This window comes from Lipophrys pholis (genome assembly GCF_963383615.2).
Source record: "Lipophrys pholis genome assembly, chromosome: 8".
Classification (NCBI taxonomy): domain Eukaryota; kingdom Metazoa; phylum Chordata; class Actinopteri; order Blenniiformes; family Blenniidae; genus Lipophrys; species Lipophrys pholis.
In genome coordinates this window covers 3,638,931-3,653,673 of record NC_137630.1, presented here as the reverse complement: position 1 = coordinate 3,653,673, position 14,743 = coordinate 3,638,931, and the positions used below count along the sequence as shown (strand labels likewise).

The window sequence follows — 14,743 nt, the reverse complement described above, 5'->3', positions numbered from 1 at the left end:
TTGCTCAGGTGTATGTAGATTGTAGTGGCTAAAACCTGAAAAGTGCTGTGATGTGTCAAAGGACCTCAAAGAAAAGGAGCAAAGACAGTTTGGATGAAGAAACAACCTTTTTGTTATTTTCAAGCATGAATCCAAAACAGAGAGACATTTAGATCAGCCACTTAGGTTTTTCTGTGTTCATCATGTAGCGTATCATCATTGTAATACTCGGCAGCACTATGATTTATTGCCTGCTTACCATCATCTTGTACAGCCCTAGAATCCATCAAAAAAAGTTTTCCATCTCTCAGTTTTAGTGCCAAACAGTACAGATACAATCTGTTTTTATTTCACTTTTTAATAAACTTGTTGAAAAATATGTAAAAAAGCATTGTATCTATTTTCACAAACAACACAACCATACAAAGCCGGGCGTCGGGGACATCAGTCAGGACGTACAAGGAGCTAAAATGCTCCTCAGAATGTTCAAGTTCCTCCCACTGTGGGAAACAGACAATTTGATAAAGACTACGTTCTACGTTTAAGAAAAAAAAAAAAACAGCATTAAAACCTGTAGGGGGCCGTGTAACAAAAGGCATGAAGCCATGACAGCCAATCAGAATGAAAGTTATTTCAATGATGAGGTCACACAATTAATAAAGAAGCGAAGCACCTTCTAAATGTGGTGCTAGAAAATAAAACAAATAAAGCACACGAACAAGAACTGCTTTCACTTTATCCATTTTCATCACAGCAGTCAAACTGTCAACACAAGTCGCACAAAGAGGATTTTCTACTGTGATAAAGTCTGTATATACTAATTGCAACCATTGTGAACGCTACCCGGTTTTAGTATTTTCACATTCCATTTTGCCCTTGGCCTTTTCTTTTCAAACTATTTTTTTTCCAGACTCACCAGGTAAAGGTTTTTTAGAAAGGCTCACCTTTTGTGTCTTTGTGCTTTGAAATTCCCACTCTTATGCTTTCGTCTCAGGCCTGACTCAGTACAGTGGAGACCCCCGCACTGAGTGGCAGCTCAACAACTTCACCACTAAAGATCAGCTGCTGGAGGCAGTGAGAAACTTCAGGTACAAGGGTGGAAATACATTCACAGGTAAACACATGTTTTGCTGCTATTATACTGATACTTTTACCTCAAATGTCTATGTTTGCATTCACCTGAACATATGTTGGGAATTTACTTTACATGCAGTTTGGCTATGGATAATGATTAATAGTTATCAAAAATAATTATTAATCACTTAAAGAAAGGGATCTGCTATACATCAGATGACTTTGGGGCACCACTCAGGTTAGTTGGAAATGATTGCTAATTCTTTGACATAAGTGGCATAACATATACTAAACTATTAGTTTAGAATTTGCATTAAACTGATAAGGACTAAAGTTTACAGTAATGCCCAAAGTACACCGATCCTCACTACTGCTATATAATACTTGGTCTATATATGTGTACTGTATGTATGTGTATGTGTGTGTGAGAGAGAGACATTAAGAGAGGTGGAGGGAGAGAGTGACACTTTTGATGCAAACTACAAAATCCAAAATGACATTTCAAAATGGCAGTGCCCAGAGAAGGCTGATTCAAGGACCACTCGTCCACAACACTGCAACCCCGGACAACTCGTTCACGGATGAGATTTCAGAATTTTGTTGGAGAAAATAAATCCTGCACAATGTACTTTTACATATTATTTCTAATTGATATTTTATACATGTTTCATATATCTAGTATATGTCCATATATATTTAGTATAGTATAATATGGCTTTTTATTCTCGTGAAGAATGGTCTTCTTTGCACACATGATGGAAATGTTCTTCATTTCTAATCCCCCAGTTTTTTTAAAACCAGTGTTTAAAGTCAGTACTATCTTTACTAGCGTAATGATATTGTTGTAATGCGTGCTGCGTTTGAGTCACATGTAAGCTGCTGGTCCAATAGGAGAGCGCAAAACATCCAAGATGGCGGCGACTGCGATAGATCTTACGGCAGTTCAGAGGAGGACAACATGACAAAAACCTTTATGTGTTTCTGTCAAATATACTGATATATCTTGTGTTTTTGTGTCAAATACACTTAATAATCCTTCCAAATGTGTCAAATATACTTTGAAATCTAATCCTTCAAATCAATAATGCTGAAAATAATTGCTGTGGACAAGTTGTCCGGGTTTGCAGATTTGTGGACGAGTTGTCCATTGACGACTTGTCCGAGCACCGAGAAGGCCATATGCTGGGAGCAAGATGGCCGACCTCTCCACCTTGTGGTCTGGTGGAAGGAATAAATGAGAAGAGAAGCAATACAATACTTTAACATCTGCTTCGGCTTATGCAGCTCTGTTGAAAGCCAATTTGTAGATGAGTGTAGGTAAAAGCAATTGGTTTGTCATTTACAACGTGTTCAGTTACATGTATGACATTGTCTTTGAGATGATTTATGTGGCTTGTGAGTTAACAGATTGGTAAAGCAAAGATTTCCATGACAGTTTAACAGTTCCATGCATAGCCTACTTGATAAACTATCTAATGCCCAGTAGTTACCCGTCCTTGAATGGAGGGAAGAAAGGGTCAGTTTGTGATCCAGGCCAAAGGAAGCTTGTAGTTCCTTGTTAGCAGCTTGGTACAATGACTGTAGGACAACTCGTCCACGGACAGCACCCTCGGAGGACAATTCGTCCACAGATGAGATTTAAAATGATTCAATTATTCAATGATATTCTCCCACATATCGTATTGTCTGACAGTATGGGCTCAAGCGGCTCCTTCCATAACACAACACATTGGTTCTTTATACAATCAGACTCTTAAAGTCCTGGATGAAAAAAACAATTAGGTGGCAACACGGTAAAGTCATCAAAAAGTGTAATTTCCTGAGTTTCGAAAGTTTCATCGACCTCTGTTTTCTAAAATTAATCTTCAAATGCATCTATAAGTCAGCACCAGAGCCACTCTCTGGTTCTGTCCAAAAACAGGACAGCAGCAGAGTCACCAGGAGCTGGGTCAATAACAACTGTGAAATACCCCACCGAAAAACCACATTCGGACAAAAGGCATTCTCAATAAAAGGTAGTCACACCTGGAATGCGATGCCAAACGAAATATAAATGATAACAGATCCCAAACTATTCACCTCAAAGGTTAAAGACTGGCTGAAAACAAGACAAGAATGTACCCACTTATGAAATACTACTATGTCTACAGGGAGGGAGGGACTGTGTTTTACTGTAGTGAAAGAGGGAGGGAGGGAATGTGTTTTATGATAACATGTAATTGTGAATCAGATATTTACTCTGTGTATTCTGTGTATTGCTGCTTGTCTGATGTATCTTGGTGTTGTATGTACCGTTGTTTCCTCTTTTAGCCTCTGAAAAGCTCTTCCAGGGACCAGAGTTGCAAATTAGTGTCGAGCTACATACTCTATGTGCAACACATCGATTTTACCTATGTATATTGCACTGTCCCTGATAAATAGAGAGAGAGAAAAAACTTTTTGGGAGAAAATAAATCCTGTACAATGTACTTTTACATGTTGTTATTTCTAATTGATATGTATTGTTGTAGTATTTTCATTTTCAATTTCAGAGGACAAGAAGTGACCAAACCATAATAACAATAACATAATAAAGAGTAGACGCCGCATCGACCACTACTACCTATTGGCGCTGGCCCGGTCATCCGCCCCGCTCAGTCTCATCTGCTTGGCAGGAGCACTGAAGTGTCGGAGACTTTAATCAATCACAACTCGCTGAATACAAAACATGTAGTTCTGATACAGGACACATGGTTTGGTGTATTTCGATGTTCATAGTTGACTAAACAATAATAGAATGTTCTGATTTGTGATCTATGAGATATATATACAGTATATATATATATATATATGTCTCGTCTAAAGCAGGGGTTCTCAATTCCGGGCCTCGAGGGCCGGTCGGGCTTTGGTGATGGTTGTAAGACAGCCGAGGGGCCAAGAAGCCCGCGACCACCGTCGGAATTTTGTGTCTGATTTTTGAAGAGTCATAGCGGCTGCATTTTATACCAACATGTCTAGAAAGCTTAAAACTGCAGCTTAAATCCAGTGAACAACATGGAAAAACACATGTCTGTGGTCCAGTGAAATCCCAACACATGCGTTCCCCTCAGGCCAGGCGCTGATCCACGTCATGGAGGAGAACATGAGGGCGCAAGCAGGTGCCAGGTCGGACACACCGTTCTTTTTGGTCCTGCTGACTGATGGAAAATCTCAGGATGACGCCATTGTTGCGGCGAATCGGCTCAAGAATGCGGGCGTGGAAATCATCGCTGTAGGTGAGGCTGGAAGGGAAACAACACGTTTAAACCTGTAAGAGGTTTTCATAATGGTTCCCTGTCACATTCATTCCCTGTATTTGTTTTAACACAATTCTGCATCCTGTGGGACTTTTGTTGTGTTAGTTGGTACTTAAGTATATTCTAACCATTCTGAGTCTTTGTGTTTCCTCAGGAGTCAAAAATGCAGATGAAGCTGAACTGCGACAGGTGGCTTCAGAACCGGTGGATATCAACGTCTACAATGTCAACGACTTCCCTCTGCTCAGCAAGCTGGTTGCGAGACTGGTCCACATTTTGTGTGGGAGGATCGAGGACCGTGGCATCACAAAACGTAACCTGTCACCTCATCCGACAATTATAGACACGAGTCAGCCAGACAATTAAGACCACCTGACATTATGTAATTCTGCTTTTTTCCCCCTGATGAATCAGCCTGCATTCATCAGGGGGTATGGATCAGTAGTCCACAAGACATCAAGAGATGTGCTATGGTGTCTGATAGATGTTAGCCGCTGATCTTGGGCTTCTTCATCATTGTTATTCATTAGGTTTTAATGTGGTTAATTGACCTTCTTTCTTACTTTACGATTCTGGAAGGTCATCCCAGCATGAAGGCAGACGGTGGCTGGCAGTTGTCCAGGTCTGGTGTAAATCTTCTGCAGCAACACATACAGTCTGTGGTTTACGTATCATGGATGGCAGGCCTCCACTAACTAACATTCTTCCCACAATGCATCTACTGTAGGTGCTATATTCTCCTTGTGTAAACAATGTACACACACCTAGCTATGATGGAAACACCTTTCTATCAGAACCAGCATTACTGACACGGTTTGAGCGACAGTAGCTCATCTGGTGAATTGGCCAGCTGATACTAAACTACTTCACTGCTCATAATTCTTCCACCAGATTACCTTTTCTTCGCTCTGTGAACCACAATAGGGAGATACTGACTTCTGCAGACTGGGAACACTCCACAAGAGCTTTAGTTTTCAGGGTGCTCTTACCCGGTCATTGTCATTTTGCCATCCACCTTGTATACAGACATTATCCCACACCATCATGGGACAATAAACTAATAATCAGATGCGATCACAGATTGTCTGTCTTCCAGCCTCAAGGCGTTTTGTTTTCAGAGATCATATCTGACATACAATGTTGTTGTGTCTCAAAGGAATGCAGCCAAGTCCCACAGCAGACCTGGCCCTCTCCTACCCCAGTCCTATTGACCTTCGCTTCTCTGAACTTGGATCCAGAGAGGTGAAGCTTCACTGGACCAATCCGGCGAAGTCAGTCCAGCAGTACCGAGTGGTTTACCACAGCGCCGAGGGTCAGAGTCCACAAGAGGTTAGATCTGCCGCCTTACATCAAATACAAAGGACAGTTGACAACTCTGCTTTAAGTAGTCCTTGAAATAGAAAAATAGTATTATCGTCTTTTACCAGTGAGATGGGGCTCCATTATATCTTCAACTGGAGTAATAATGATTCAGCAGAAGAGGGTTAGAGCATATTCAGACCAGATCCTCCATCTTTTCTGACAATCTCCACCCTGCTCTACTATGAATCTCCCACAAGCGATTGGCTGATATCATTAACCAGTAATTAGGTCTGTCAAAACATCAGAACCTTTGTGTTCTCATTGAAATATAATGCATTCTAATAATACCTTTAATTGATAGTCAGCTCACAAGAAATTCAAAGTTACAGTAAGGCGAGGCAAATTTATTTCTGAAGCACCGTTCAGACATAAGACAATTCACAGTGCTTTACAAGGAAATAAAATAAATACATTCAAATAAAGAGATTAAGAGTTTGAATCTTCAACAATTAAGATTAGGGATTATAAAGGAAGATGCTTTATAAAGACAAGGGATATATAAAAAGTAAAGTCTCTTGTTAATGGAAAGCCTGAGCAAATTATAGTGATTTATTGCTTGATTTAAAGTAAGTGAGTGTGTACATCTGTGTAGCAATGAAACTATAGTTTGTGTTTATGGTAAATAAGCCCAAAAGGGGGAGATAGGTGACGAAAAGAATGAGGAGAACTTAGAACCGAGCCCTGGTGAAGAACCGAGCCCTGGTGAACACCGAAGAAAAGGGGAGATAGCCTGAATGTGATCATTTTGTAATGAATGCGACCACAGAGATTTTATTTGAATAATAATACTATATAAAAGTATAGCATACATAGGAATCCTGTTTTCATTCAATTTTTAAAAAATATCTGTTTACAAGAGTCCACCATATATGTCCTGTGGTTTAGCTGTGGTTTAATAAGCAGAAAGACCTTGGATAATATTCCAGTTGACCCCCAACAGCATCCTGGGTGCAGTACTGCAGTTGGCCATTTCTTCTAGTATGTGTAGTTAAGATTAACCATGAAATGCAGATAAAGAACAGGATCAATAGAATGTACTATTAGGTGTGGATTGGACTATAAGGAATGTAAGTGATGCTTTGTCTCCAGGTGGTGTTGCCTGGTACAGAATCCACTGTCCAGCTGGACGGCCTCTCGTCTCAGACACTGTACCACGTATCTATCTTCCCCGTGTATGACGACAGCGTCGGTCTGGCACTGAGAGGAACCGTGACTACAAGTAAGACCGCCATCATTGAATTTACCCTCACATTAAGAATCCTGATGCTGTTGTACGAACTCATAACCTGATGCTTAGTTCAGCACAGGACATTATGTTCAAGCATCGTCCTATTTGTTCCGTTTGATAAAACTAACAATTGCTATAATCATTAAGCTGTATAAAACTATTTGTAGTGCACTGTAGTAGTTGCACATACAGGCAATGTAATTTATTTCACTTCACGGACATTTTTCCTGGCATTTATTTTTGTATAAACTTTGAAATCTTAATTAGGAACTGTCAGATTGTAGGATTTTGTTCCCTTTTGTTAAGAATTGTGTGAAAGATAAGGACAGGACTAGGTATTGGTTTTTTTTCTCAATATGCCTAAGAAAAATTACAATGGGTAGACATGTACCAAAATGTAAATAATGAAGTTGTATGTTTCAAACATATTATTATGTGTTCTGCTAAATGGATCACACACGTTAACCTGCAGGCTGAACTGTACGAGACGTCTCTGATGTGTCACCTCAAACACTCTGAAGTGCCCAAGAACCTCCAGACATTTGTAAAGAGGATAAATCGTTCCACATAGTGGTTTAGATCGGAGTAGGTTCACTGCTCACACGAGCTTTTCTGCGTATTTACATATTTCAGAACTTAAGAGTTACTTGCCAGTCGGTCTATGCCGCCTCAGCCTACGGTGATGTAATGGCTGTGATGGTTGTGAGAAGACAAGGAACAGAAACCTCGACCTCATCAAACCTGGCAGAGAATTTATTGGCCGCCTCATTTCCAGTTTCTGGCCCGTCAGGAGGTCCCTCTGTGCTGGTACTACAGTCCCCGAGCTTCAGATTTTTAACCACATAGTCTTTCTGCTTATACTCCATGATTCTGCTGAGTCATCTACCTGAGGCAACGCTGGAATTAACAACTTCCTGTCGGCACAGGAATTTCCCGTAAATATGACAGTGAATCAATTTCTACTATATCAGTAATACGTAATAATGCTGCGGAGTTTATGTTTTGAAAAATGTTTCTTGTATTCTGTGTGTAATTCTGTGTCATTCATTCTATTATGTAAACTTAATACACACAGCATGAATTCATTTTCAGAACTTACTTCATCTACGCGTTAACAGAAGAAACGTCTCTGGTCAAACAGATGACCTCTCCTGAGAAAGAGCTCAAAGTGTAGAGACAAAGCAGTCAGAACAACAAGCTTTGGAGAAAGGGAACAAAGCAATAAATAAATAAATCAAAACGGAGTACTCAGGCAATCTATAGTTTTACTAAGATAAATCTTATACAACCTACTACGGTCTCTTGAAGCTGAAAAGGCTTGGAACTTGAGGCACAGTCGCCTGGCAGTGGAGGAAGATGCAATCATCCGGCAGCACAGCCGGAAAGAATATAGAAGGATGAAAAAGCAGTTATCGAAGGTGAGCCATCTGAAGAGGAAAGTTTGAAATGGCAGATATCAGCTCAGCATCCTGACAGAAGAAACTGAAGCCCTGCGGCCTCACTCATCACGAGTACAAATCCATGTGTGCATATGAGCATTCCCATTGTACGGTGGCCTGGAAGTGCATCCCCATAACTTGTGTGTAAAAAGCAGTGATGGATGTATTGGTGGTGCTTACCTGTCATCGTTTGTTGTCCTCGACACGGAGTTTGAGCAATTGTGTCCTCTGGAACACCTGAGAAAGGTTCCAGAGGGAACCAGGAGGACGTATCTTACAGATTCTTGCCATTTTAGCTGTAAAATGTGAACTGGTTGTTTTGTGTCAGGAAGTCCCCGACTCTCGAGAGGCGCTGGGTTGATTGTGCAGGTGTTTGTGGAAAACAGCTGAGGAGAGGAGAGGCGTCTCACCTGATTGGAGTTACACATGGGATGCACTTCGCTGGCAAACTCAAACAGCATATTGGGAAATCTCGACACAAGTGTGTGTATCTGACCGTTTTTATCATCTTTCAGCATGTTAGCCTTTGGGTTTAGAAGCAAAAATCTATAATCAAACGTGTGTCTCAATTGGAGATTGTCTTGTACATTTGTTGGGAAACGCAAAAAAACCCAATAGCGATGAAGAAGATTCTGCCTTCATCAGGTTCTAGTTTTCTTTTCATACCTTAAAATGGAAACGTCACACTATTCAGTCGTATTTTCTTTTCTTTTTTTTTTTAAACAATAGTGCATAAAGTGCTGTCGAGATCTTGAAGTGACTAGCATTCTCACTAAAGGTGTCTCGCTTCTATGCCTTTTTGGATATAATAAACAAAGAGTGTTTATTCCTCCAGCACACGTCGCTGCCACTCAGGAACTCTGATTAACTTTGGAGTTTTTTCATTCTCACTGCGTTTTTCAGAGGTCTGTGTTTCCATCTGTCTGCTGGACCTTTTGGGCCTCTTTCCCCTCCTGAAGGCTGGAAATCCCAACAGGAACAATTACAAAAGGGTCACTGTGTGGTGGAAAACTGTCTTTCACGGTTTACTTTCCATCCACACAGTTTCTACAGTTTGCAACAAAAACTGGGAAACCTGCAGTAAAATGCAGCATATTTTTGGGAGAAATTTGGCCATTAAACAATTTTTACAATAACTTTTTGAATTTGAATAACAGATAGCAGCTTGTTTAAGATTACAACAAGAGGTCATCATTGCTCGACAATACCTGTGATGTCCCACGGGTGGGTGTTGGGATCCCTGTTATTTATTTTAAAGTTAAAGATTACTACTGCAACAACACATCATCAGTAGGGTAAAACTGACCTGCCTCACGACGGTCTAATCCCAGCTCACGTTCCCTATTAGTGGGTGAACAATCCAACGCTTGGTGAATTCTGCTTCACAATGATAGGAAGAGCCGACATCGAAGGATTGATGTAACAGTGACGTCCATTATGTAAATATTAATTGGAAATGGGGGTGGGGTTAAATAAGTTTTCTTCTTCCCACTCCCTGGGAAGGAAAAACTGGAGTTTTCTTTCTTTCCTGTTCCAGGTCACATTTTATGTTAAATGTGTCTTTTTCTATATAATATATAATATAATTATATTACAATATAATTATAAAATGATTCAGTCAATTAAATAAACTTAACTATTGGTTACACTTCAATGAAAGAAAGCAAATTAGTAATCCTTAATATCATCATCAAGAAAAGTCCCTGAAAGTAAATTTTGAAGGATTTTGAATAATCATAACCTTTTTCTGGAGAAGGTGTTTTACAAATAGAGTTTTTCAGAGCTCAGAAAAGCTGCTCCTGGGACAGAAAGCACTAGCACCCCACCCTGCTTCTTCCATGGGGGAGACACCCAAACCATTGCTATGAAATAGCCTTCTGGGACGTACCCCCAGGGGAACCTGTGATGGGGGAGAATGAGAGCCCGACTGGACAGACCCAATGGCATTGACCCACGAACGGAAATTCGACCATCAGTGCAAGATAGGGGTGGGCAACATTTTGGTAATAAGTTATCCCCTGGTATCGAAAAATAGCAATGGTATCAGTTTCATTAGTACTTCTGCTGCACATATAGACCTAAAGGGGTTAGTAGGCTAAACTGTTTCTCTTGTTGGTGGTGCCATTAACATCACCAAGGGCCACCACAAGCCAAATACTGTCGTATCATGTTCCACAGAGCGAGAGAGAAACCCACCACTTAACATTGGGCAAAGTCTGTCCTCTTCACCTCTGCCACGGACTGGCAACTGGAAGTGGACCTTGAAAAACAGCTGATGTTTCCAGCCGGCATGACATCAACACGGCTGTGACCAGATATGACCATTGTGTCACCAAGTCCACCAAGCACCTGATCATTCTGGAGCTCACGGTGTCCTGGGAGGAGCGCATGGATGAGGACAATGAGAGGACGCCAAGTGCCAGGAGCTGGTGGATGAGTGCAGGAGGCAAGGCTGGAGAACCAGCTGTTCCCTCTCACACCTTCGGTGCCGCTCTGCACAGTATTTCCATCCAAGCAGCCCGTACTAGAGCAGGTGTTCACAAAATGCTAATGCCCATCAGTGTGGAACTTATACAGCCATTAGTGTGGATTGGCTATAGGGTAAAGTTTGTTAATGCCTGATTGTCTGAAGACAAAAACATCACAGCATGAGCACTGTCTAATAGGGAAGAAAGTGTGACCCAGACACAAACGATAAGTCCTATTGAAAAGTATCAGTCTGAAATTCGTTATGTGTAACACAAATAAAAGGGACAAAACGTGTCACTGAACACGAATCAATAGATATAATTTCATGACCATTTGACGAACTGCCCTGACACTGGGTTGGAATATCAGGTGATGACTCCTTTAACATCGGTTTGACAGAAGAGAGTCATTCCTTTCTTTTCTTTTAATTCATTGACCTGTCATGTCACGTCATGTATTGGCTCCTAACTTACTTATGCGTAAATACTCTTTTCCATTCTTGTTTAGTTTTTTTGCAGAATACAGTTTTGTGGAAGATATACATAATATATTCTAACGCAAAATGTAATTTTTTTCCCTTCTGTCTGTCTCCTTACTCTCTCAGTGCCCTTGGCCATGCCTGGGAACCTGGAGTTGACCGCCACTTCTTACAGCACGCTGCGAGTGAGCTGGGACGCAGCCCCTGGTGCCACGCAGTACATGATCCTCTACTCAGCACTCAGCCACGGAGAGCCTGACGACGCCAAAGAGGTGTGGTGTGTGTGTGTGTGTGTGTGTGTGTGTGTGTGTGTGTGTGTGTGTGTGTGTGTGTGTGTGTGTGTGTGTGTCCGTGCCCAATCACTTTCATTCAATTCATTGTTTGGAAACGATTTGATGACTCATCACATTTTTAACTTGTTTACCTTCACTGAGACCTGGTTACTGGGGAATAATATGAATTATTATATTCCTTGAGAGTAGCATCCAATTACAACAATAGTCTTTTTATGAGTCTCAGATCTAATGCCCTGTCAACATGAGCCAAAACAATATTTATTCTCCCTTAGGGCAGAGCAAAAAATACATTTATTTGATTTATCAAAATTGCAGCTAAAAACGATTTTTATTTTGCAAATTTGAGGTCGAATGCAGACCAAAGAGCCAAAAAACGTTGCGTCTCCTCGTATATCTGTTGTTGTTTTTTTACTTCCATCTTGTTTTATTCCGGAGCCCTGTGGCCTGTACTGCTGGATTTTCTCTTATCCAGATACTGGTATCGGTATTGGTGCATCACTAATATATACACATGTATAGAAAATAATTATTAAATAAGATTTAATTTACTATAGGGACCACATACAGAGCCGTTTCATCCCGAGTGGACCAGACTGGTAATATATTACTATAATAACCTCTAAATTTACACTTCAAAGTTCTTTTTTTTTGTTGTGGTCACAGTGTATGTAGTGAAATTGTATATATTTTCGCAAGATCAAACAGTTAGTACTGAAAATGATTACAATCTCAACATAATGTCAATTTTAATGAAACATTCTGGTGCGAGAACCCCAATGAGAACCCCGGGGAAAAAGAAGATGGTTTTGGCTGGTGTGGATGTGGCCTGAATGGAATGTCATTGACGCCAAAGCATCAAGAATGTGTTGCTCCATGAATTGCCTACGAGCTCGCACTGTTGAGTTTATAGTTTGGCTGTCAGGGTCCATCCAGTTGGCAGTCATGTAAATGAATCTCCTCCTGACTGACCAGCAGTTTGTTGTGATGGCAATGTGCTACACATTCCTCATGGCCTCAGCAAAATATATTTTCCTTTTCTTGGCAACATCTTCAATCCTTAAATGCAGGGTGGGCCTTGAGATGATTTTGGATTGGGTTGAAGCTCGTTGACAGATTCTCCAAAGGCTTGTTGCTCTGTGACGACATACTTGACAATGGCTTTGTCGATTACGTTTGGAGACGAGGATCTGGCAGTGGCATTCACCAACGTGGTTTATTTGAGGGCGGTAGTGACGTCAACTTCAAATAGATTTTTACATGGTTAGGATGCTTTCTCTACGAAAAGAAAAAAACATTAGTTTAGCAAAAGAATTTCTGACTGTGATTTAAATTATGCTCAAGACTTGATACAACAGTTATAACAATGACAGGCAGACTGGAGGTTGTTTTCTAACATTAATGTTATTTCAGTTATTTTGGGGGATTTACAAACATGAACTATAAAGTACCCTAAGGACTGGAAGAGCACCAGTGTTTTTGGGATTAACTGGTTTCCCTGTTAACCGGTGACCGACTTCCTTCAGTATAATTTGTTGCTGCGAGATGTTAAAAACCCATCAGATATCTGTAGCTGCTCTGGCAAAAGAAGAAATAGTTTTTTCCCCCACAAAAAGGTAGTGAAAATGACTACATTTTGTGCATTTAACATTTTAACAGTGTGAAGATTATACACAATTGTTACTCATTAAAAATTCATAGCAAATACAAGTAAATCCTTCTTCTTACCCCATTACCAGTACTCAGCCTTGCATTAATGCTCGTAGACAGATTGAAGTACAGTATTGTGCCTCTTTAACGTCTGTTTGCGTTTTGTTCGTGTGTCTCTACAGGAGAAGTTCAGTGCAGACCAGACAGTGGTGGAGCTGACAGGGTTACAACCATCCACAGACTACTCCATCACTCTGTATGCGCTCTATGATGAGGACCCCAGTGACCCAGTCACAGCTGTGGCCACCACACGTAAGAAAGCCCCCAAAATGTCCTTAAAAACAACTTTTTCCACTACCTTTCGATAGCTTCAGGACATTGTTGCTTGTAGTTCACATCTGCACACTATTGGCCTGTCCTCTAACGTCAACATCTTTCATGTTGGATGTTCACTTGGATGTCCTGATCTTCCGCCTCATCACCTGCATGGTGCTGCTTCTCCCTGCAGTCCCTCTCCAACCGCCAGTGAGTGTCCAGTTCCCGATGGTCACCCACAGTGCACTGAAGGTGAGCTGGGTGCCTGGCTCTGTGGATACTCCTGGCCACAGGATCACCTACAGCACCAACCACGGCAGTGATGTCAAACAGGTAACTTAGCAAACACACATGGCCCAGATGGGATAATATCCTCACCACTAAATACGCAGATAGACATGGATGAAGCATGGTGTACATTTCCATGGCGCTTATGGATGTGAAGCAAACAAAGTTCTACCAATGATGACCTGTAGGGACAGCGTTGTGCCGTATAGCACATATGTGACTAGTGAACAAGCCAAGAGGACAACAGAAATGACGTTAAATGACAATCCCTTTGAAGAAAGACTATACGAATGTGTGTGGATACTAACAAATCTACAACAGTATCTCAGCTGGACATCAGGACCGAGAACCTTGGGACGTTTTGTCTGAACAGTTTAGAAACATCTTCATTGGCAAAGTTGAAAACATAGATCAACACATCATCCCACCAGACCAGATAACCATTTAACCTGCTTCATCAATATTTGGATGAAACCAACATTGTACACTGCCCCCTACTGGATGGATTGATTAACAACCACACCAAGGTGAGGGACACACGGGAGTATGAAGACATGACAATGTTGAAAACCAATTCACATGAGCAAGGGAATCATATTTACTCCTGAAGCTTCCAGCAGATGGATAGAAATATGGATGAAACAAATGGAGTACAGATAGAAAGCTCTGTATGTGTCTGTAACGTTGAGCGTGAATCAGTCTTGACTGTGTCGGTCATTCTTATAAAATATGTTTTCCAGGTGGAGGTGACAGGTCTAAACTCAGTGCTGGTGCAGAACTTATCCTCTCTGTCCAGATACCTGGTGTCAGTCCAGTCCCACTACCCACAAGGCCTGTCTGCAGCGCTCACCACTAATATCACAACACGTAAGACGCGCATGCTTTAAACTGCT

General features: G+C 41.1%; 1 protein-coding gene across 1 annotated transcript in view; it reads left to right on the top strand.

Annotated features, from left to right (window-relative positions):
• Positions 1–14,743, top strand: part of LOC308113373 (collagen alpha-1(XX) chain-like) — a 70,836-nt gene that overhangs the window by 27,515 nt on the left and 28,578 nt on the right. Inside the window, exons 8-16 of the mRNA XM_080469629.1 lie at positions 974–1,093; positions 4,143–4,307; positions 4,483–4,641; positions 5,485–5,657; positions 6,780–6,909; positions 11,431–11,576; positions 13,430–13,559; positions 13,756–13,895; positions 14,591–14,717. Coding sequence (XP_080325755.1) covers positions 974–1,093; positions 4,143–4,307; positions 4,483–4,641; positions 5,485–5,657; positions 6,780–6,909; positions 11,431–11,576; positions 13,430–13,559; positions 13,756–13,895; positions 14,591–14,717 — 1,290 coding nt within the window. The remainder of the gene's footprint in view (positions 1–973; positions 1,094–4,142; positions 4,308–4,482; positions 4,642–5,484; positions 5,658–6,779; positions 6,910–11,430; positions 11,577–13,429; positions 13,560–13,755; positions 13,896–14,590; positions 14,718–14,743) is intronic.